This window comes from Peromyscus leucopus, chromosome 19 (assembly GCF_004664715.2).
Source record: "Peromyscus leucopus breed LL Stock chromosome 19, UCI_PerLeu_2.1, whole genome shotgun sequence".
Classification (NCBI taxonomy): domain Eukaryota; kingdom Metazoa; phylum Chordata; class Mammalia; order Rodentia; family Cricetidae; genus Peromyscus; species Peromyscus leucopus.
Window position 1 is genome coordinate 78,438,440 of NC_051079.1, and position 25,316 is coordinate 78,463,755.

Sequence of the window (25,316 nt, forward strand, 5' to 3'; positions counted from 1 at the left end):
TCCACATTTTAACACCTTTATTCATCACTTTACCAACTTGACACACAATGTTAATAACAGCAAACACAATGAACAAAATGTTGATAGACACAAGCTGTTTCACTAAAGCAATACGAGCCAGGCCATGATGATACATCCAACAGATGACTAGATGCCTTGCACTCTATAGGAGGGACAGGAGGGCCATCCTGACCTGACAGACATTCTGAGCAAGTGTAGTTTAGATGTCAGCATAAGTGCCTTTCTGAGTCAGAATACCCATGACATCAACATTACCCATCACACTGATAAAGTGATATACTCCATATTCCCTAACATTAATAAAATAGTGTAAAAATATATATCACATATATATATAAACTTAACTCCCTTTCTTGAAAAAAACTTAGTACAAACTAGTAGTAGTAGCATATTATTCCTTTCAAGTTTAAGTTGTACAGGCTTCCTTTGTTGTTTGGCTTGGTTTAGTTTAAGAGGTCTAAAGGAAGAGATAATTTAAGCGTCCCAAGATGGCCACACCCCTGAACTGTAAAGTTCAGAATGGTCAGTAGTATGTTGGTGAAAAAGAGCAGTTTGGCTCAGTGTTGGAAGGATATTCTGTCTTCACAGTACAGCTAAATTGTCACCCTTGCCATTTTAAAAGGTGTTGGCGGGGCTTTCCCAATGTGCCCATGCTGTAGCCAGGTAGTATACAAGTCTGCAGATGGAGAGAGAGCCAGGCAGACAGACAGGCAGTTTTCCCTGAAAGGGCACAGGTGGCAAATGTCATAGGTGTCTGTGCCATGGCATTTGTCTGAATCCTCTCAGCCAGTTCTAGTGCCAGAGCAGCTACAGAACAGTTTGTAAACACCTGGGTACAGCCTTGTGCTAGTAAAACAATTCATTAAAACGAACCGGAGCACCCAGGGCCTCTGGGAGTGGGAAGGGTGAGTCTTGGCCCAGGGCAGGCACCTGTCATCTCCCAGGAAGAGACTGCAGGAAAGTGGCAGAGGCTGCTGTGTAGCCCACTTAGAACTCTCTCCATCTGTCATAATGTCCCTATGCCCCTGTGTAAGATAGGATACTGAGAGGTGTAAAAATACTCCAGTATAAATATAGACTTTCAACAATATTTAAACATGTAATTTGAACTTTGATTTTTGGTAAAACATTCCCACTAACTAGTTGCTTATCTTATAGCATTAAATAGAAATAAATAAGAATTCTACTAGAGTCAGTGTTCTCAAACACCCTACCTACCTACCTTCCTTCCCTGACACTTGAGATCTTATCTACATTGTTCTTCCTGCAACCTGTACCTTTCTCCTGAATGTCACCTCCAACAGAATGTGTCCCTGTATATAACACCCCCACACAGAGCATGTTCCTGAGTGTCACCTCCAACAGAACATGTCCTGAGTGCCACCTGCAACAGAACTTCTCTGTCACTACAACCCATGTCCCTGAGTATTGCCCCTGACAGAACCTCTCCTTATTTTCTTACTGTCACACTTTGTCTCCTGAGTGTCTTCCCCTGATAAGAATGTGTCTTTTTTGTCTCCTGGGTATCAGCCCACAACAGAGTATGTCTCTGTCTCCTGGGTATCCTCTCCAGAAAAAAAATGTCATCTCTTGGTTGTCATCACCTGAGAGAACCTGTCCCTGTCTCTTGTATGTCCATCCTATCACCTAATAGCACATGGCTCTGGGTCTCGGTTTACGTGCTATGCAGAGTTTTTGTTTTTTTTTTTTAATTCACAGATAGATACTGAATTCTATTTATCCATGATTAGTAAAAGCTAATTGGTATCGCATAAAACATGCAACAGAGACAAACACCCTACCTGTGTGTTCAAATCAGAAACTGAGGGAAATGCACATCTGTTTTGTACAGAAGAGTTGGAGTCCAACCAGTTTCTGTGTTGAGAGGGTACACAGATGCCACAATGAATTCCATAGACACTTTAAACTGACAGTATGGAGACACTAAGTCTTGGTGATCTAATTGTTACTACCCTTTCCTTGCTAGATGATGTATCATCTAGAGGGATGGTGTATTTTCAAAGTTAAACTTAACACTGACTAAAGGAAGGTGCTGTGTGAGGAAACTCGGGGAGTAAGAAGGACACAATGAAGACCACTTGTCTGGCACACTTCTGGGTGCTGCTGAGGGATACATGGGAGGGACTAGGACTGTCCCTCCGGAGCCCACGGTTGTTCAGGTTCTGTGCTAGGACAGCGGGGACCAGCAAGGCAGTGGCCCAGTTTTCATTTACAGAGCCCAAGTTGTGTTAGAGCAAAAGCTCCCTTCTCACACTGATGGGACACCTGCCCAGGCCTGGTCTGGACCAAATGCTTTCTGAAGTTTTTATCTTCTCCTGCTGAGGCTTTTACCTGTGGGAGCTGAGATAGTAGTTCTGGCCCTCTGCTGCCCAGAATCTATATGGGCTCACCACTCTGAGCTGTTCTGTTCAATCTCCAGCACATGGGCAAGGTGGCCAGTTGATAATGAAGCTTCTCCATGAGGCTGGGTGACTATGAAGGTGGACACTTAGATTGTTTCCTCGATGCTCATAGGCAACCCTGTTTTCTAGGTGCTCCCAGGCAGCTAACCCTGGACTTTGCCTGGGTCTTCATCTGGACATCAATCTTTCATCTTGGCCCTTTGAATGGGAGACTGTGTCCAGGGTCCTCAGACTACTATGGGGTCAGGGACACATCTGACCCACTGCCTGATATGGGGACTCGCAGACACCACCCTAGCCTGCCCTGGCCCATATGCAGTTACCTCCTGATGAATTTGTGTGTGTTCCATTTCACTCAGCTATGATGGTAGCAACTGGGCTGTTCATAGGCAGTAGAAGAGAACAGCATCAGACCAAGAGACTGCCAGCCACATGGGGACTAGGGGTTCTGGAGGAGAGTATGAGAAATGCCAGTGTCCGTTTTGTTTCTCCAGACCAGCGAGGTCAGATTTCAGAACAGAGGCTCCACTACTTGGCTTTGAATGCCAGGTACTGCAGACTCTCAGAACCTTGGGAAGAAGCTGACTACAGGACCATCCCCATCCTCCAGTGGTAGCTCTGTTGAGGGGCTTGGTAACTTTGAACCTTCAGAGGGCCTTGTGGGAGGAGGTCTGGTGTTGAGGCCCCTGCTTTTCTCTCTCAGGCTAGTAGGCAGTCTTCTCTCATGCTGCAGTGAAGATATGCTCTCTGGGCCCCAGAGGAGTAGATAATGTTACTGTGTGCTATGGCAGTGAGGAAGACAGCCTTGCTGTCTACCTTTGCTGTGCCGAGGCATGTAAGATGTCCCACCCTCAGCAGCTACCTGCTCTGGGAGCCATGTCCTGAGACCACTGGGTTCTTTCTAGGAACAAGAACACATAGTCCAGCAAGTTGCATGCAAAGAAGCAATTGCTGTGGGGCTGTAATGATGGCAGCACATGCCTTTGGGCCTGCCTGAGTGGCGCCCTTACATGTGGATGAGCTGAGTCATGTGTTCTCTCCTATGGCAGTAAAAGAAACCCTAGTAGATGCTGCAAGACTTTTTTTTTTGGGGGGGGGCGGTTAGTTCTGGTGTCCAGGGCCCTGCACTTGCACTTGAGAGAAAAGTTAGGAAATTGAACTCCGAGGTGGCTTCATAGAGCTGAAAACACATACTTTTGAGCAAAGCACAGCATAACTTGCCCTGGCAGAAGCTGCCATCTCACACTGGTGAAGCCCAGGCTTGGTCTGGATCGAAAGTCTCAGCATCATGTGTGTCCCAACCTGGTGATGGGATAGAGCAAGGAGAAGTCATGGCAGCTTCATGTTCTGGATCTCCCTGGACCACTCTTGAGACCAAGCACATAGTCTTGCCATTTCTTAGACCAGCACTGAAAAAACTTCTAGCTTCATGCTCCAAGTCACTCCCCCGGTAACCAGGGGGCTTCCATTGTCTCTTGGCCACTCTCAGCACAGACTTGGTTGATGAGCATGAGTCGTGTGTGTGTGTGTGTGTGTGTGTGTGTGTGTGTGTGTGTGTGTGTGTACGTACACATGTGTACTGATGTGAGCTGTTACACACACACACACTGGCACAACAACCAGATAGCCTCAGTCTTGTCCTGTGGTCAGGAAAGATGAATTGCTCTATGCAGTTGGTTAGTTCCTTAGCTCCTACTGCCCTAGAAGTGCCTGGATAAGTCAGTGAGTTCTGATATCTGCTTTGCTCATCCTTATACCTACCAGCACTCAAAACACCCCTTTTTACCTGCAGATCAAGTGGCCAGTGTGGTATGATCCTGGGAGACAGTTTGGAAGTAGCAGTCCACTTCCCAGCTGTGGACAGGGCAGGTATGTTAGGAAAGGACAATGAATGATGGCCCAAACCTGGGGTCTGAGAGAGAAGTGTCAAAGCACCCAGCAGGAGGAGGCCTGGGCATTGCCCCTACCATTGCCTAGTGGAGGTGCATTTTGAGTTCTGCCCAGTTGAACATAGGAATGTAATGAAGTGCAATGGGTGTAAGTCCTGTGCCTGGCTCCTGCAGCTCAGAGCTTCGGCCTGAAGGCTACTTGCCCCCCTGCACCTTCTGGTCATAGGTGCCTGCATGCTTGTAGCCAGGCACATAACCTGACTCATCCACCAGGTCCACGCGGCCAGCTTTGCCCTTGCCCTTTCCTGATTGGTCAAAGCGTTCTTTGTGGGAGCCTGTGAACTTGGTTGTGTCTGTGAGCCGTGACACCGTAGGTGAGGACACAGCTTTCTGAAAGAGAACAGAAGAGGGTGTTATCACAAGCCAAGTGAGGGGCTGGGTAAAAACTGCCACCATCTATTGTAGCATTTCAGTGGGAGGTGGCGGGGGCTGTGGGAGGAGCTGGCAAGGAATGTGAGTCTGCTAGGCCACATGTCCAGACAAGGGATTACCTCTCCTGGCTCCAGGTTAGCCCCAGACTTATGGGGCTAACCAGTCAAGTGGGCCATGGTCTCCCCAAGGGCAGATGCAATCAAGAGTACTAAGCCCCACCCCCTCACCGTGACACCGGAGATGACTGGCGCTCGTCCCTCAATGAGCCGGTGCACCTCACGCACAGCCTCCTCGCTGCTCTTGTCCTTGAACCGCTTCTTGGCCAGCTCCTCCAGTGCCTCCTGGAACTGCTCAAAGGTGATGGTCCTGCAGGACTTCCCTCTGTGGGTGATAAGCCTTATAAGTCCCCAGGTAGTGGTCCTCTGGGGCCAGCCCACGTGTACACCATCCTTCCCTCCCTTCTGCAGTGATCCCTACTGGTCACAGGCAAAAACCACCAGCAACTGCCAGCAGCCTGGAAAGAATGAAGGAAGCATATTCTCTAAGAACTGTTCCACAACAGGCAGTGTGGTCTCTCCTGGGTGGGAGGGCAGAGGAAAAACCAGGAAAGAAGATCCCTTTATCTCCTCCAGGAACACCCTAGCCAGTCAAGGAGCAGGAGGGAGCCCAGGCCTAAACCCGGGTCAGAAGTGGCTCAGGAGGGGCCTAAGATTCTGGTTATCAAAGTAAGCAAGATTAGGAGGAGCCATAACACCTGTCCCTATCAGGATCCTAAGCTGGAGCGGTGATGAGCAGCCTGGTCAGCAGGATGGGGCTTAAAGCTGATGCTCTCACCTACTGTGTTTACCCCGCCATCAGGGAGCATCCCAGATACCATCATTTCACAAAATCCTTCCTCCAAGGCTGCTCAGGTAGTATTTTTAAAAGTTATGAAATTATTTGTAGTAATTTTTACTTTAAACCATTTTCAACTTGGCATTCACCCCCAACTAATCCAGATGAGTGAAGTTTTCAAAGTTTTGACATAATGTGAATGAGGCACAAGCCTGCAAGTCCTGCATGTTGCTGGGGAGTTTAGTCAAATGGCCTGAGATAAGCTACCTGTTATGGCCAGGCATGCCACTAACCCCAGCTGCCATGCTGAGTTCGGGGCTTGAATACAGCTGACTGACAAAATCCCAGTGGGGCTCTTAGGGCCGCCCATCAGCACAGGATCCAAAGCAGCCAAGATGAGTTTAAGAAAACAAACAGTTGCAGGCCTGAGACCACACTATTCCAATACACCTTATAAAAAGACAGTATGCAAGATACAAGGTCTGAGACATATAGATCAGTGTATCTGGAGTCCAGAAATGTCCACACAGGTGCCTAACTTGAGCAAGGTCAAGGAGAAAGGAACATCTCAAAAAATAACTAGAACAGCTGCTACCTCTTCAAAATAAACCAACTAGGATCCACAGATGACACCACATGCAGAGTTTACTCAGAGCATGACCCCAGAGCTAACTTTTGTAAGTACATTTGGTAGATAACCTGGGTGACCTTAGGGTGGGCAAGGTTTTCTTAGAAATGATGCCAGATCATCATGTTTCAATAATAGAAAATGGGAAGACAACTTCAGAATATTAAAAACCATGCTCTTTCAAATAGCATTGAAGATAAATACCACAGAGCTGCAAAAAAAATACTAGGACACACAAACTTGAAAAGGAGCTTGTATCTGAAATGTGCCAAGAACTTAAGAGTAAGAAAAGAAATTTTCAAATGGGCCAAGTATTTGGACCAGACACCTAACCAAAGAAAACCCATGGATAGGGAGCCAGCACACACAGGAAGTCACCCATGGGAACAGCAGAAGTAATGAGGGTAATGTCTGCTGCATGATAAGGAGGAAAGACCATGAGCCAGTCCTTTTGGGAGGGAGGGGAGGGTGCTTGAAGAGAAATGAAGATTTAAGCTCATGTTAAACCCATGTGTGAATATTGTACAGATTTTTTTCAGTTATTCAAACTTGAAAACCACCCAAATGCCCTTTTAGCAGTGGCCTGATAAAGCATTCTGTGGACAACATTGTGAGGATACACAGTGACAACATAACAAAGTGGACCCCTAGTAGTTGGGCTAAGGAACCAGACCTGAAAATACTACTATTCCCACACACCCTGAATTTTTACTGGTGTCTAAAAGAGTCTCAAACTTTACACTTGTCTCAAACACAAAGGAGAGCTGAGCCAAACATCCTTTGAGAAATGCACAGAACCCCATGGTGTGGGCCACCCCTACTTCTCAGGAGACTGGGGAAGCCACTGGGGTATTACACTTGGATCAAAAATACAACATAGGAGCGAGAGCCTCACAGTGGGACTGTGTGACACTAGAACACTGTAGAACTACCTGTGATACAGGTAATGGAACCTCAGTAGATGCCTTGTGTCTTAGAAGGTATATTCTAGTCCATCAGTGCTCTCAGCCCCAGAGCACTTACCAGCTACCTTTGGAATACTGGGTGATCCAGGGCACTTGAGCAGCTTGGCCTCATAGTCCAGTGGTGCCTGGGGCTGACAGCTTTTCCCTCTCTACTAGGACCTTGGGGGGCGGGGTGTTGATCTAAGGCCCCTTGGGGCTGCTCTGTTTGTCCTGAGAAGTCAATGGCACTCTTGTCTCCTACTCACAACCCTTCCTGGGCTGACATGAGGATGCCAGGCCTAATGGCCAGCCTGGCAACCCACTGCTGGGGAACACAGCCCTTTCTGGGCAGCCTCGGCACCAGGCACCACCAGCATGAGTCACCGGGGGATGGAGTAACTGGAGGGGCTCTTCCATCACAGGCCACATTCAGATAGAGCTGGATGTTTGCCCTACTGGTACCAAGAATCCCTTTCTGGCCTGTGTCCCCACAAGTCTAACTGTGTTGTTGGGGAAAGGAGGCCCTGTCTTGGTGCCCAGTTCACAGGGAACTCTTCTCAGGAGACCCAGGCACTTCTTGAAGCAGAATCCCCAACTAGCTCTGGGAAGACAATGCCCATTTCTTCCTTATAATGAGAAAACCTCTTCAGGGTTCTCCTATACAGTGAGTCTATATCTAGAGCTCCCAGGACTGAGGACTCTTCCTAGGGCTTGGCCTTCCCTGTCTTTGGCTCCCAAGCTGTCCAAAGCTAGCCTACAAGTGGGTGTCTGTTCAAATATACTCCAGGAGCCTGGGATTGCTTCCCAGACCCTGTCCCCATATGTACAGGGCACCTTCTCAGTCTCTTGGGAACCCTGGGACCTGGCTAGGGGGGTCAGGACCCAGTGTCAGGCAACAGAGTCCTCTGAGGAAGGTCTACTCCTCTATGGCCAATACCACAAACACCACCACTCCCCACCTCAGCTTTGGGCTTTCACAGAGCCCCTAGTCCAACCTATTCATCACCTCTGTGAAGGGGTCCCTGTCAGGGCTTGAGTAATAAGAAAACTCTTAAGTGGTGAAAGATGGGGTACACAGGACAAGACAGGAATGCCTGGCTTCTTAGTTCCTGAATTTACAGAAGCTGTTGCTTCTGAAGTAACCACTAGGGAGTATCCTTGTCAGCGAGATCCTTGTCAGCAGGCAGAGAAGGTGTTTCTGGGGTGGAAAGATATACCTTCCCTATACAGGTGGTGGTCTGAGGGCAGTTGAAGGACCTGGAAAGGACCCCTGGGTAGTGAGGACCTCTAGTCCAGGATCTTGCCTTGCAGGGGTACTTCCTCATAGGAAGCCCTTCTGGAGGCTCTCTGTAGAAATAATATGGGTGCTGACCTGAGTCTGTTGAACCACAGAGCAGCCTCAGCTGCCATGGGCCCAAGTTGGCCATTGCTACCAATGTCTCTGACTCTTTAGATGTGTTCAAGAGGGTTGCAGAAATCTGGTCATTCTCTTCAGACACCAGTCTCTCGTTTCTTTCTCAGGTCTCTCTGTGCTGATGCTGTTGAAAGTCTAGGCCTGTCAGTTCTTTGTACCCTCAGCAGGTCACTGGACCCAGGAAATCTCTTGGGAGCAGGCAGTGTGCTCTCTGCCTAGAGGGGCCTGGATTGCCGGTCAGCCACAGGATTCTGCCTGTTCCAGGAAATCAGAGGCCAGCAGCAACACTGCTGCAGCCCTGCTCTGGGCACATTCCAGATGTTTGTTTACAGGCAGGCACCAGCTTGCCTGGTGGGGACATCTGTAACCTGCAGCACAGTTACTTCCCTTTGTTGGGGACAAGTCATCCTTAAAGCCTCTTCTCAGTTGTCAGTTTGTGTTTTCCAAGGGGCTGGAGGTTGTGGGATAAACATTTTCCAGGTGACCCCAAATGAGCACCACATCTGCCCACCCCCACCTCCTCGTGGCTCTGGCCTGGACTGAGTAGGAGTAAGCCATGGGGACAGATGTTCCTGCGGTTGTTCAGACAAGTTATGGATATTCATTCTCTTACATGTCCTTTATACACTGGCCAGCCAACTTCCCAAGCCTAGGTGGAGGAGCTGAGGAGCAGGAAGGTGCCTCTCATCACAGCGGCCTGATCCTTACCTGGTTACTGAAGACTCATCAGAGCAGATGGAGCCTTGACCACAAAGCACAGGGTCCACTAACTCAATGATTATCGGGCAAAAAAAAAAAAAGTCTACAGGTCCTGTCTATCCCCCAACAAAGGTCAGAACCCCGAGTTTCCCTGCACTGCCATATGTAGCCACTAGAGGGCCATGCAGAAGCAAGAATAGTTGCTTCAGACACTGGGACACCTGAAGACTAAGATGCATGCTGGATCTTGCTCCATTCAAGGCCTGCAGGGTTAGGCCACTTTCCCCTGGAGCATGTGACTGTTAGTCTTACCCAAGACTCAGGAAGTAGAGCCTGAAGGAGGAGCTCCAGGGGCATGTGTGCCATAGGTGAATGGAACTGGGTGGGTTCCACAGTCAGGAACAGAGGCTGCCTCCAAGAGTCCTCACATGTCCAGATTCCTGGATCTCTGGGATGTTTGGGTGGGTACACACAGAACCCTGACCTTCCCATGGGTTCCCAGAAATCTTGCCAGGACTCTCCAGACCTAGAGCCTGTTCCTAGGAGTAATGGGCTACATTAGCCTAGGGAGCTGCTTTGCTGAGCCTCCACAGCAGCATACAGATGTCAGAAGAATCCCAACAGGCCTTCCTGACTAGCTGTGGCATGTAAGGAACACCAAGCGACTCGTATACTCAGCAGAAGCTGACAAATCTCAGGCTAGACAAATCTAGACCCTGCTTTCTACATGTAGGGACTGGCCTTGCTTCCTTCTGACCTGTATCCAGACATAATGGACACCCTCGATACCTTAGCCAAGTTACTTTCTGACTCTACGCAGTGTTGGCAGGAATCCATGCATTTACTCTGGAGGGTACCCAGCACCCATTCCTGGTCCAGGGAGGCCAAAGATCTCTGGGCCTCCTCATCTGGTAGTATGGTGGTCACAGTAAGTAGGCAGTAGGTAAGCTCAGCCCAACCCCGAGGCTCCTACACCTCTTCTTCCACAAGCATAGACAGGTCACACCAGACACTCAGGCACATAGACCCATTACAGACAGTCCTACACACACACACACACACACACACACACACACACACACACACACATCCCGAGGGCCCCCAGGTGCCTCTCGAGCTTCACCCCTGGCCTTGCCTCAGTGTCAGGCCTCTGTTAACTGTGTGGAGACTGACCATTCTGAGCCTTTTGCAAGATGGAAAGTCTAGGTTAACAGTAGTCCACAATAAAAGTTGGTATAGAGCTTCAAGAAATTTGTTTAAAATTTAACACATAGTAACATCAAAACAAACAAGCGCTGCCATGGTGACAGGGACCTAAACAAAGGCTGCAGATACCCCAGCTGGCGCCACGCCTGCAGAGCCATGGCAACCTGCCCCAAAACAGAAATAGTTGAACTTTTTTTTTCTCTCAAGTCCTGTCAGAGTCAGCAACTTCCTGGAGGTACCTAAGCAATTTCCTCCCAGGCCCCAAATTCCCAGAGGAGGCAAAGGCCTCTGCAGCTGCCATTGCTGTCCCTCAGGGACCACAAACACCCAGCTCTCATAATACAAGCAGTGCCACCACAGCCACAATTTTCCTGGAAATCTCAACCCCAGAGGTCCCCAGCCCTTCTTGTGAAGCCCTTTCAGTATTCTCCCACCACCCTGGTACTCAGAATACTGTCCCCTTACACTTGAGGACAGCATGAGTCCAAGTCCAAATCTTCTGTTCACACATGCCTGAGAGGTGAGGCTCTTCCTCAAGAACAGAGATGTTCCAAGTGGGACATAGGTCATAACCTCAATAGAGTTCAGGTTCTGAGAGGGAAGGAGAATTCAAAGATGGTAGAGGTGAGGGGATGGCAGCCTCTACATTCTCAAGGATCCAGGTGTGAGGGCAAAAGGAACATCAGAATTTCTGGGCCTCTACTTAGTGCAGGATCCTCACCTGGGCTCCCCCAGCCACCCAGCTAGACACCTGCCCCAGTGTATACCCACAGTGTCAGCAAGCACAGCCGGCATTAGAATACAGCACTTACAGCTTGTCTGTCTAGACTATCACAGCCTTGAGCCTTCTTTGGGCTTCTGCATACACTTGCTTTCCAGGACTTTGACTTGCAAGGCAGGGAGGGACCCTCTAAGGTTTCCAGGCAGCCCAGAGTCTACAGTGAAGAATGGCTGTGTCCTGGAGTCTGAGAATCTCAAGTTCTACATTCTGGGAATAAGCATTCCCTTCACACGGCTCACTCATATGGGTCTAGTGCCCCACCCCCACCCGTGTGCCACATGTCAGGAAGGACATGTGGAGCTGGAGTTCTCAGTCCTCTGTGGCCCACATCATCCAGAAGACCCATGACCACATAGTACCACCCACTGAGAGGCTGTAAAAACCCAAGTCCTACATGGGGTGGGGTGCACATATAAAGGCACATAACAACTGGAAGGTAGCCTTCTTCAGAAGAAACTGGAGAAGCTGACTAACCTCTGGGCAGGCCACTTCTTCCTACCTTCCAACAATCCCTTCTAGAAGGTCCCTCAGACACAAGTCTCTGGGTCTCCAAGAGAGTGTCTGAAAAGACACCCCATGTGTTCTCAGTGTAGGAACAGCTTCCAGGGGTTCTGGTAAGCTCAGGGTTGGGTCTGTAAGGGACACCTGCTGGTGGAGAAGGAACATGGGGAAAGATAAGGTGAGGAGCTGTCCAAGTTATTGCCAGCTTAGACATGGTAGTGAGCTCCATAAAGCAATCAGCTTTAACTGTTGCACATGCTAGACACAGCTAACTTAGTTTTTCTAGGTCTCAGTGTTGCAGGGCATGTCTACAGGCCTAATACAAGCTCTTGACACCATGATGAGAAAATTGTATCAGAGGCTCTAGTGCTGATCATTTTTGCAGCCTGGGTCAGTGCCCCTCACTCATGGCTGGCCAACCTACCAGAGCACCTCTGTTTACTAGGACCTACCTGTCTGTCCCTGCCTGGAATTTCCAGTGGAACCCATAAGGCCAGTTTCTCTGAGGAGGCTGCACATTTCCCAGCAGGTGACAGCCGGGACAGGCCATGTGATGAGCACAGTAAGCTCTACCAAGTCTGGGAAAGCCCCCACAGACAAGGCCCATGGTGGTGTCAGTACCCAAACTCAGGGGCAGTCACTTTGGTGAAGTTTAGAGAATCTCAGGGACTATAAGCAACAAGATTTCTCGGTCACCTGTGGAGGAGCAGCAGCAGTATGGAGGTCCTTCGAGCTGATAGACATCTTGCTGCATACATATGCCTGTGTTTATGACCTGTTCTATCTCCAATGAGTATGCAGTCCTATTTAGGGACTTGGGGGAAAAGCCATCTTCTGACCTTTTGTCTTGGGTCCTTCTTATAAAAGCAATAGAATGAATATATGATGTTCAGTAGACCCTCCTCTGCAGGAGTCACATAGGGGTCAGTGCTACTCAACAGCACTGCACATAGAAGAAGCTGTGGAGAAAGAAGGTTTAGAAACCCAAGAACCACGGTCCAGAAGTTCATAGGATCCCTGGCCAATTGCCTCCCAGATAGGCTTGGGAGGAACTGGTGCCAGTATTATCACAGTGGAACCTGGCCAGAATAGAGATGAGAACTTTCACAGTGAGCATCAGGGTAAAGTGATCACATCTGAGCCACTGGCCATAATTTTTTCTCACATCCTAACTCACAACAATTGAACTTCAGGACAAGGTAGGTCTGAGTCATCATAGGAACAGGATCTGAGATGGATGGGAAAGGGGAACTAGGGGTAACTCTGTACACACAGCATCTGCATTCAGAGATTGAGGCTGCATGGAGAGTCTCTTCTTCAGCTTCTCATTGGGGTTGAAAGCCACAAGGAAACAGAGCAAGCAGAATGGACCAGCTCAGACTTCTCTTTGGAGTCCTCTGGGGTCAGTGGGGCCTGGAGAAGGTCAGGATGCAGAGCCCCTTTGGGGTACGTTTCTCAGCCTTTCCAGTACAACTTTTCAAATCTAAGATACTCCAGACACACTCTCATGTACTATGTACAATAGGAAGTTCATCAGGGGGCATGGGATTCAGATTTTCTTGCTTTGTAGAATCTCAAACTCCCAGTACACAGCAAAGTTTATATCAGCATTGGGATGGGTGGAGACAGCTAGGCTCCAGCTCAGTAATCTCCACAGAGCCCCTTCCTAGGGGCCAGGACCTTGAAAATTCTGGCTCAGCCTTCTTTCATCTCTCAACCAGGATCTTGGGGAATCTGGCTTCATCTGGAACAGAAAGATATCAGTATCCCAATCCCCTGGTCACAGTGCCCTGCATCTAGTAATGGCTTACTTCACCTCTTCCCACTGGGACACGGATTAAATCCCTCCATCTTGCCAGGAATGTCTAAATTCCTGGCATGAGATACTTGTTGGAGCTCTCATGAACCATCTGCCAGGCCACCTATACCTTTCTGCCTGTTGCTCAGAGACTCCTCCAGGCACAAGTGCACAACCTGGGGGCAGGGAAGCCTTACTATGCCTAGAGAACACCAACAATTCCACAATCAAAATGGTGATCAACAACCACAGTTACGAACACCACATCACCCATCCAAAGCCAGAGGAGGAAGTAATGCTCAGCTAGTAGCACCCACAGAGATCAACCACAGGACCTGACAGCACATAGATGTTTGACAACACAGGAGATGAATGGCCATTCTCTGATCTGTATCAATTTGTCAGCACGTGTGAGCATTTCTCAAGTAAACAATCAACAGAGATGGACAAGGAACTGGAAGAGAGTGTCATGAGCCACTGCCATATCCTGGAAACAAGGCCAAACAGGCCTGGCCCCCACACTAACCTCATAGACTCAGCCCACGGTGGCTAGGTCTCTGTTCATCTAAGCAGATCCTGATCATGTCTAGCAACAGCTCACTAACCTGGGTATTGGTTAGAGTTAACTAAGTTTTCTCAAGTCCAGAAAGCCCCCACCCAAGGCCTAACAGACTGAAGCTAAGACCACAGTTCAGGACATAGCCAAGGAGTTCCAAGGCACTAGGGGCCAATGTACTCCCAAGACTGTCCCAGACACTTCTGGAGGCTTGAAGCTAAGAAGTGGGCACAGAATCTGCAAGCAAGATACTTCAGGGACCCTCACAGCTACTGCTATGAGCTGTGCTGCCTAAGCCTGCATGTCACTTACTTGATCTTGCTGAAGACAATGTCCACATCAGTGACGGTCACATTCTTCCCATCGATCACGTGGCAGTCCTTGCACAGTTTCGACCAGTTCTTGCCGTGCATCTCCTTCCCTGTTGCCCTGGTGTCCCCATGTACGGCAAACCTCCGGAAGGCCTCCTCCAGAGCACTGAGCTCAGGGGCTGCAGCCGCCCCCTCATTTGCACCCTCTGACTCCAGTGACAGCCTCTTAGCAGCCTTGTCCTTGGCTGGGTCTCCTGGGGACTTGGGTGGTGTCTTGTTGGCAGATTTGGCAGGCTTGGCCTTGCTGTCAGCCATGTTGCTAGGGAAGAAGAAGAAAAGGGTCATTCTGCTTCTCACAGCCCATCTGTGTCCCTGGTTCTAGCTGCAGTATGTGGTACCAGGCAACAAGATATGGCAAGAGCTATGCCGGGCAGCGGCAGTGGCGCACGCCTTTAATCCCAGCACTCGGGAGGCAGAGCCAGGCAGATCTCTGCGAGTTTAAGGCCAGCCTGGTCTACAGAGTGAGTTCCAGGACAGGCCTAAAAACTACACAGAGAAACCCTGTCTCAAAAAAGCCAAAAAAAAAAAAAAAAAGATATGGCAAGAGCTGAAGAACATGCTTTCTGGGGCTGGGACCCCTCTGAGTTCCCAGCAGGTCAGTGTTGGACCTAGAACTGACCCTGCCAGCCTGACACATGCAGGCTCTGGGCAAAGGAGACAGGGCCTGACTCAGCAACAGTGGGTTCTACCTTGATCCCCCAGCTGCATTTCCATAGCCTCCTCCCTGGGCCTCACCTGCTGTGGGTGACTGCCTGGACAGATGCTTAGGGTCTATAAAATGATGCCATCCTTAGGACCCAGGCCAGTCATGCCATGCTTGCTGTCCCTCTGACCTGAGTCTTCTGATCAGAAGATGAGCCATGCCCAGGTGGTGAGTGACCCTGGAGACACACAATAAGGGCCCACCCTGGGATTCTAGAACATGCAGTTGGTCCTTGGGCTCAGAGGAGGGAACCCATAGGGAAGCCTGAAATATAACCATAGTCTTTGGGTTTTTAGGGCTGTTGATTCTCAAGACAGGCAGACATCCCTGAAGGCTAAGACTGAGGAGATGGTGTCACCTCCCAGCAAGACGCAGGAGCACAAGGATAAGCAGATGATCCAAACATGGCCACTGTTGTTCCAGTAAGGGCAGGCACATGCCATTTCCAGCTTGGGAAACAGAGATGATGAGCTCCCAGTTAGCATCTCTCTGGGAACTGAGTGCTTAACAGCTCAATGCAAGAAGAGCTCCTGGTACAGGCACACACTCCATAGAGGGTCGGTGACAAAGTTGAAATGTGCAGGCCCTGTCCAGACTGGAGATCTCAATATCAATGTGAACAAGGCATATCTCACCCTAAGGGATGTGAAATGTGGCCCCTGCTGAGCTCACAATGGTATGAGTTCCATAAACAGCCAGAATGACACAGATAACAATCAGTCACAGGGCCAGGTCCCCTTCTTGCTAACCCCCTTTGAAAATGGTAATAAAAGCATAGCAGAAAAGCTCAGCCTTTTTGATGAGAGACTCTTCTTAAGGTACTCCAATGCACCCCCAAATGGAACTTCTTGGGGGCCCCAAACAGGGCAGATGAGGACAGCAAAGGTTAGATGGGAAGCTCGAGCTAAGTGTGACGCTCAGGAGTTCCTGTATCCCCACAAGACATGACTCATGGTGAATCAATTCCATCTACCTGATCAGTTACCTGAGCTTCTGCCCTGGGCCCTCACAGGATATTGAAACAGGAGATGGGCTCTGCCCTTCTGAGGACTGCAGGACACTAAGGCAGGTCAGATCCTGGCAAGCAACAAATTCAAGTCAAGTGAAAGAACTCTGAGCAAACCAGCAGCAGGGTAATGGCACATTAGGAAAGTGATGGCATATGTCTCCCACTGATGTGGCCACTCCTCATCAGACAGGTGTCAACTGTGTTCTGTCCAGGTTCCTACAGCACAATGCCCCCACAAGATAGTGAACAGTACCAGGGTGGGGAGGGTCCTCGTGGGAAAGAGTCAGAACCACAGGGGTAGCGGAAGACCCTCACTTGCAGCCCCAACACTGTTCATTTGCTGTAGGAGAAAGGCTTCTGGGCAGGACTCCTACCCACATCCAGGGGATTAGGGATTGCAGAGGGAGCTCAGAGAGCGTATTAGTTGCTGTGACACTCTATGAAGATGAGTGATCATGACTCAGGAGTCAGGGCAGCAGTGAAGGCTAAAAGGCATCTGCACAAAACAAGAGGAGGATGAAGTAACATCTAAGTTGCTGCTAGTCTGGAAAGCAGAACCCATCTCAACTCAACCCTGGAATAAGACATCTGAGAGCTTTTTTGGACCCTGTGGCAAAGCAGCCGACATCTATGTTTCACTGAGTAGCTGACAGCATGGTCACACTATTTTATAGCTCCAGTGCCAAGATTTTTCAGCAGGATCAGCCCAGTATGAGATCTACATAGCAACCACTGAAGAGCACCAGCAACACACTTGCACAAAGGATAGGCTGAAACAGGAGGGTTGAGACCCTTCCCTGGGTGGTGCTGAGGATGCACCTTGGTGCTGTAGTCAGGCCTCCAGACTTGGCTTCCATCTTTGATGTGTTTTACCCTTAACATGTATTACCTGAATAGCACATCATAAAAAGGTCTTTAAAATAAAAGTAGCAGTGGGTTAGGTCCTAACTTTGTGGCTACACAAAGACCACTAGACTATTACTTGTTCTGTGAAAGAAAGAGGAAGGGTCCTGTGCTATCAGAGCACACCCAGGCGTGGGCTGTGAGGACACAAGCTCTTACCCAGGGGCTGTCTTTTCCAGTGTGAACTGTTCCATTAGCTCACAGTGTAGCAGTGAGAAAAAAATATGAATCTAAAGAGAATCAAAGCTGCATCCAAGGTATCCTGGAATAGGGAGGTACCTACAGGCCTAATTCACTCCTCCAGTGTTGTGGGATGGCCAGCTGCAGCCTTTGCCCACCTCCATTCAAAGGCCCTGGCCTCCTGGTTTTCCTCTCCACAGCATCTGAGGCAAAGTTAAAATTTAAAGAGACCTTAGTGTGTCCCACTAAAATTTCCACCAGGGAAGTCAGGCTTTAGAAGAGGTTCCAGGAAGGTGCCTGATCCATCAAATATGGTGGTAAAGGGATGATAACCTCTCAGGTGTGAGTCCTGTACCTCAAATACATACCCTAGATATGCATTGTGTCCCTAGGATATGCCTTTCTTGATAGCCTGTAATTCATTGTCTCTCAGCCAGAAGGATGTACGCCAAACTTCATCCTATGGAGTCTGCCTATCAGCAGGTGTTCTTTCCTGGACCAGCCTCCTTCAGCAGTGATTGCCCTGGGAGCCAAGAGAGAAGGTATTGTGGAGGAGGGGAGTGGCGCCAGCTGGTGACCCAGCGATGGCTGCTTACATTCCCTGAGGGGCCAGGAGGGCAGGAGATGGTAACTTATCCACAGCAGCACTGAGTGTAGGGACAGACTATGTTACCAGATTTGCATCTTCAGACCAGGCCTGAGAAGGGCAGGGGAGGCCAGCTAGAGGTAGAATTACAGATCTTGCAGTGGGAGGGAACATGGTCAGATGCCAGAGACAGGACTTTCTGCAAACCCTGAGGGCCCCCTTAGCTCAGGCAGGGTTTCTTGCATCCCATATACCCCAAGTCTTCCTTGCCAACTCCAAAGGATTGACTTGTTCCCAACAAAGCCCATAGGAAATCAACTGAACCCCATTTTTCAGAATGAAAAATACTGAAGCAAATCCTAAAAATAAAATAAACCAGTTTCTTGAAGAAAATTATAACAGTATATTTGGAAAAGAGATCAGTTGGTGCTGAGTAGGTGAATTTGATTCCTAGAACCCATGTTTTAAAAAAACAGGCATGGTGGTATGTATTTATATAATCCCCCATACACTGGGGAGATGGAGACATGGCAATAGCCAGCCTAGCCTAATTAGTGAGTTCTGAGAAATTACAGTGAGGTTGCTTTCTGGCTGCCACATGTACACACACACACACACACACACACACACACACACACACACACACCCATACATGGTACACCTGAGCACACACCAACATGTACACATGTACTTCCACCATCAAAAAAGAAGGAAAGAAAAATCTAAAGGTGACAGAGGAGAGACTTTGTCACTAAGTTCCAATGTTACATAACTCAGGGCACAGCCTCGTACAGGGGTAGTAGAAATGAGGAGATCAGTAAATTTTCTGTAAGCAGGGCAAGGAGCCTATTGCTACAACCAGATGCCTACAAGGAAAAGGTGTCCGCAAGCAGAGAAGGCATCTGTGAATGTGAGTGTCCATGAATAAAGTAGGTGTCATGACTAGGACAGGTGCCCGTGAGTGGACAGGTATCTGTGTGGGGGGCAAGCGTCTGTAAACAGAAGAGAATGTGGAAAGGAAGAAGAAAGCACCTCTGCCTCTCTGGAGAATCCCCACAGGAGCACACAGGACAGGTATAGCTCTTTCTTTAGAATGTTCCATGAACGCCATTTCATCCTGGTCACTGGAGGCTGATAGGGCATGGAGAATCATAGGGCACGAAATAAGCAATCTCCAGATAAATCTAGGGAGACGAGACTTCTATCCACTTGTAAGACACATGCCACTCAATCCCTGACCACCAGACAAGCTGTTTTCAGTTCCACAGGCCTCAGCAGCAAAAGTGAGGCCAGGGACAGCTAATTAGAAACTGTGCCCTGGAGTTCAAGAGAGAGAAGTCTGTCTAAGATGAGAAGAAGAAGAAATGGATAATATCCACTTGGAGCTCACTTCCTCCTCCTCACTACATCCCACCAAGGCTTTAATGGGACCCCATGTAAAACCAGGGTGAGGCTGACTGTGTGGGATCTAGACACATCCAGCTAGCCCTAGAGAGTGCTCATCTGAGGATGGGTCACAGGCAGCCTGCCCTATACAAGCTCTGTACTTTAGAGTGTACTTATACACAACACATCCTCTGATAATTGTTTGTTTCATTAATAATACAGCCATACACCCTGCTTCTCATCAGGCTACTCCACGTGAGTGGCCTCTTATCTCAATGGGAACTTCTATCCTGTGCAAAATGAACTCCCACAAAGTGGACATTTTCTGAATGTGTATATCCTGCAGGCACACAGAGGCAATACCAGAAGCCCAAATCTATCAGGAAACCCAGCCAGGCCCCTTATCATCCATGTCACATCTACACAGTGCATCCAGAAGCCTACAGCCCAGAGTATGACTAGGGCTGACCAGGTGGTACACAGTCTCAGTCACTGCTCCAGAACAGTCACCAGGATTGGAGTCCCAAGGCCAGGCTGCTGCCTACAGGGTGACCTGAGAACCAAACCCTGTGCTTCTCACTGTGTCTAGGTCAAACAGAACACAATTCTCCTGGCTGTTGTAGGGAAAGGGGAGCCCAGCATCCATATCCACTCATTTCCTATACCCGAGGCCTGAGCAGTACTATAGGCAGAGCAGGACTATGTGCTCCAGAAAACCCCACACTTTTAGGAAGGAGGTATCTTGGGCAAGGAGAATGGGAAACCACAGAAGATAAGAAACTGAGGAAAGTCCTAGACCCCTCTATCCACCTGTGTCCTTCTTTGTATTCAACATTTATGGCAACAGAAGTGGGTCCAGAACTCCCCAAAGTCACTGGCTGCTCTATCCAGCTACCCACTGTCCCTACCTTCCTAGGATTCACATGTCAGACCTTGCTTACAATGTTGCCCTGACGGCCTCAATAGAATACAAATACAACCTGGAAGATGCTCAGAGTAAAAACTGCTGTCTTCAGAGTCTGAGTCAATTCAGAACACATGTGGCTCACAAACCATAATGAATCTGTCTCTCCTGCAAGCATCATGAGCAGAACACTTACATAATAAAAAAAAAAAAAAAAAAAAAAAGAGTACAACCACTTTCAGGAGTGACCATTTGAACTTCTGGCTTACAGTTCTAGAACAAGAGAATGAGGATAGCCACCATTCTTGGTTATGGGGGTCACAGAAATACCTTCTTAAAAAAAAAAAAAACTAACGAATGCAACAAAACCCTGTCATTAAGTGGAAGCCTAAGATTGAGCATAAAGAAGAACCATGAGACATTCCGGAGTGTCTACCTTCCTTAAGGCATCCCCACTGTCCAGCCAGAGACCAGGTTTCCCCAGAACCCTGGATGACTGTAGAAATGTGAGTGGAGAGTAAGAGAGTGGTAGGCCCCTCATATCCAGCATTTAGTATGAGATCCAGGCTCTAGAAAATTGTCTAAGGCCAGTAGTGGGTACTGAAATCAAATTCCATCACACATCATCTAATCAAACACCCTTTCTAAACCATCCTCTAAAATATTTGCCAATACAGCATTCCACACGAGTCCAAATGGATAAAAATCAAGATCAAGAGATGTGCTTATGTGGATCCATGTTCTGGGGTTAAGTTACAGCAGAGATGCTATATGACCATTCCTTCAAGTGTCTACCTCACAGTTGCATGCCAAGGTCTGCCACCATGCTCCCTTTAGAAGCGCCACGGGGCAGGTCCTGAGGATGCTGATGAACCAGTAGATGACTGATTCCTAATTCAGCATCAACATGGCTTCATGATCACCAAATAAAACAAGTATCTACACCTTAATGCCAGGACCTCTGCATGCATCCTGGTTTGGAAATAGGGTCTTGACATGAAATCAACCTAGATTATCCACAATTAGAAGGTAAATTGTATGCCAATCCCCACCCTTCTCCCCCTGCAAGACAGAGACCCTGTCTGCATGCATCTCTCCAAAAGTATGAGGCCTTTGGGGGAGCGATTAAATCCAGTTCCTGGGCTCTCATGAGTGTAGTAAGACCTCCCAAGAGGGCTGTAAGGAATTGGCTGAGGCCTTTCTACCATGTGGTGACCTAGGGTCTGACCTCTCCTCTGGAGTATGTTCCAAGAAGGCACTATCTTGGAAGCAGCCACCCTTATCAGACTGTGACCCTGCAGCACCTTGATCCTAGACTTCAGCCCCCAGAATTGTGAGAAATACATTTCTGTTCTGTATAAATTTCCCATCCTTGTTAGAGTAGCATAGGTAGACTTGAGAGAGAATTACAAGAAGACCTCTAGACTGTCAGAGTGTCAAGGCACAAGGCCAGAAATGCCTGAGTAACCTGAAGCTGGAGGGCAGGAAGGACCTACCAGAGCCAGGGCAGGAACACAGCTTACCTGATACATTGAACTTCTGGCTTCTAGAACTGTAGGAGAATGAGTTTATGTCATGTTAAGTCACTCAGTGTGTCATTGTCATCACACAGCTTCTAAACTGACCAGAAGAGGAAGCAGGACTCTGAGACAGAGCAACTTAAGCAGAGGCCCCATGAGGGCAAAGCCAAGTGAGGGGTCAGAGGGTCAGATGGGGCTAGACCAAGAGGTCTTGAGAAGTCAACCCAAGTTGAGTTTTGCATGGAACTACATATGGCACTGTCTTCTGTGACACCCATCTCACCTTCAATTGTCATGTGCTGGGGCAGAAAAAGGGAGGTGCACAGACAAGGTGAGCAAAGATGTGGAATAGTCACACGACACACCTACAGGGAACTTGAGGAAGATAAGCTCCTGTGCCCATCTACTACTGTCCACAGCCAAATTCTCATGTGTAGAGAAGATTTGCCACAGTACATACAGTACATACTCCCAAAAGGAAAAGATTCTAAACAGCGCAAGACTGGAATTAAGAACTTCTGCTTATCAAAGAGTATTAAGAGACTAAAAGAGTATTAGAGACAAAGTTCAAATAAAGAAAGATTGTTATATACAACAAACACTGACTTGTCCAATATACAAAAAGCCTCTATAGTCAATAAGAAAAAAGGGAGATTACTCAACAGAACAAGACAGTTCAGGGGAGAGCCAGAGAACACAAGAAATGCCAAGCTTCATTAGTATAATCAGGAAAGTGCAGACACAACCCCAAACCAGATACCAGACACACCTTGCAAGGTGGGAACATTTAAGACTGACCTAGGCAATTGTTGGTGGAATGTGGAGCACAGAGCACCACACAGGAAGGTAACTGGTGGGACACCCCCTGCTCACTAAATCTGAAGGTGCACATAATCTGAGACCCAAAAACTTCAGTTTTTCAGGAGCCTTTCAGTTTGTAGGAGAGTCCAAGGCAGCTGTATTCTTGATCTCCCAACAGGGAAGCAACCAAAGACAGTTGAAAGAAGAGGTTCACAGAACAGAAAACTAGAGCTATGAGTGAGTCTGCTTAGACTAAAACTAGTCAAGACAGTCCAATAGGATTGTTGCTGTGTGATTTCATATGTGTAAAGGTCAAAAAACACAGGCAAGTGTTCAGGTATATATGTTCATGAAACTAATAAGACCCTTCCACCCCCACACTTTCCACCACGGGACAAAGGGCAATGGGAATGGTTGCCAGGAGGAAATTGAAACTACAGCACTGAAGCAGGGTCCCTATGGGAGGGACCTTGAGGGGCCAGCCATCTGGCAGAGCTCACTAAGCCTGGCAGGTGGGAGAGGAGCCTGAGATACGACTCATGAACCATGACTCCTCACACTTGCCTGAAAGACCAAAGAAAGTCTTACATTTGGGCATCTAGACATCAAACCACAGCTTACAGCTGAGATGCATTACTGTACAGCTAAGAGAGACCACAGACCTAAAAAGGTTTCGTTCTTCATCAGAAGTGACATTCTGTCCATGGACTTTACTCTGATAACAGTAAGACATCTGTTGGGGCACACAAGTACAGGCTTCAGGTCACAGAAACCATATCCTCTGGGACCCCAGCAGGGCCGTTCCTGGGACTGGCATAGGACATTAGAGCAGGCTCCCAAAGTGCTCCAGAGGTAAGATGGGGCATGGATCTGAAGGTGCTGTGGGAGGATGATGTGGGTCCTAGGTGGGGCTGCCCTAGGTGTGGAATGCCCTACGTGAGTGATGCCATTGGTGAAGGATGCCATAAGGAGATTCCTGTGGGTCATGGATGGGGCCACCATGCCATGGGTGGTGGCTGCCATGAGTGGGGTTGCTTTGACTGGGAGGTGTTGTAGGTAGTGGAATGCTGTGGACAAAGGAAGCCCTGTCCATAAATAGAGGATGCTAAGGTTGAAACACTGTGACCCTACTCTATGAGGAAGCTGGTCTTACCAGGTTGAACCAGCAGTAGGAGACCCCATGAGGGTGGTAGGGGCTGGGCACCATGTCTGAACCCAGCCTGTGGCTGAGCAGCTCCAACCCTTCCTTTCAGTAGGAAGTGAGAAGCTCCATTCTCCTGCATGGGGTCTCTGGGCACAGCCTTGCTGGGAAAGGGGGAAGGGCTAGACAAGACTGCAAGGTCCCCTTTCCTGGCAGAACTGAAATCACACCTCCTACAGGCTCCTCCTTCAGTTGTGCACTATAAATAGGCCAGCAGACTCTGCTGAGGAAGCTAGTTTTCATCCTCTGTGGAACCCAGTAGAGCTGTTTTCAGGGCCCAGAAAATTCCAGAAAAATATGGAGACTTCTCCCAAACCTCCACCCCTCATGAGTGGTTTCAGTTTTCTTAAATAAAAAATTCTAATGCTTATAAAAACTTCCCAACCCTTAGGTGATAGTTAAAATAGCTATATTCCACAACCTCAAAGAATGGAGAAGGTGGATCCAAGGAGCACCAGGAGGAAAACGTACCGCTGCGCGTTACCCTCACTTCACCATCAGTTAAGACAAGCATTTTCAATACGACACTTGAATTAGGGCACCTTTTCTAATGGTGGGTCACTGTGGCAATCACGAGTTTTTCTGAATAGAGGAGTCCTTTGGAGACGCTAAACTCAGATTGTGCCCCTCCCCCTCGCCAGGCCTCCAGGGTCACGTGATGGGAGAGGGGCTGGCACGCGAGCAGAAACAGCAGCCCGCCGCCAGAGAACCCAGCTGAAGGCTAATCAAGCTGGGTCCCCCACCCCCACACCACCCCCATTGCTCCAGCCCTGGGGAGCTCACACCGCCTATGCAGGCCACCTACGCGACCAAGAGAGTCCAGATACGCAAGTGGGCGCTGGGCCGAACGCCATCATAAGCCCCAGGACACGCACAGGACCGATCACCAGGACAGCAAAGCCTGTCCAACGCTGCGCCACAAAGGACATTACTCGTCTTCCTCACCTCGTTCAAGGCCTCGTTTACATAACCGAAACCGCCCAGTAAGGGTCGGACCCTCCCTCTCCCGCGCGCAAACATGGGCGTTCAAGATGCGACCCTGACAGAACCCTTGCGTCCTCGACTGCGAGATGCAAGCTCGCAAGGGGTGGGGGTGGGGGGGTGGAGGACCGAACAGGCTCTGTCACCTGCAGGACGCAACGCGGGCTCAGGATTCGAGACCCGTGGACGCGGGGAGCTTCAGCTCCCATATGCGTGGCTTGGGGCAGTGGCTTCCCTTTACACCGTTTGCCACCAGGTTCCACGGGCAGCGACCCAAGGCCCGGCCAGGCCTAGCACCTGGATCTGGTGGGGAACCGTGGGGTGCTTTCGGTCCACCGTATTAAGTGGCGACGCAATGCGCTTGGCTCAGTGTACACGCATACCCATTCTTGACACCACTGCCCCAGGGTCTCAGAGGAACCACTGCTCCAGCAGTGGGAGCTGGTCGAGCCGCTGCAGAGAGTGGCAGGTGGCCAGCCTCAGAGACCGGAGGCATCCAGAGCCTGTGGCCCCGGAGCCGCGCCTCGGACCACGGACAGCGCCCAGCGCTAGCTTACCTCCAAGATGCGTCCACTGGTGCGCCTCCGCGACTAGACTTGCGCCCGGGGGCGCTGAGCTCTCAGAGTCGCCCGCCCGGCCCCGCCC

The 25,316-nt window shown here is 49.1% G+C and overlaps 1 protein-coding gene across 2 annotated transcripts; it reads right to left on the reverse strand.

The window, feature by feature from the left end:
* Positions 1-25,316, reverse strand: LOC114696093 (tubulin polymerization promoting protein). Of its 2 annotated transcripts, none has more exons than XM_028873646.1 (4): positions 25,229-25,316; positions 14,439-14,756; positions 4,993-5,146; positions 1-4,723 (listed from the first exon to the last, which is right to left on the reverse strand). In XM_028873646.1, exons 2-4 carry the CDS (start codon positions 14,750-14,752, stop codon positions 4,529-4,531), a joined length of 663 nt encoding a protein of 220 aa, XP_028729479.1. In that variant the 5' UTR covers positions 14,753-14,756; positions 25,229-25,316; the 3' UTR covers positions 1-4,528. The 2 variants fall into 2 exon arrangements, with proteins under 2 accessions (XP_028729479.1, XP_037053143.1); XM_037197248.1 differs by lacking the exon at positions 25,229-25,316 and adding an exon at positions 17,661-18,146.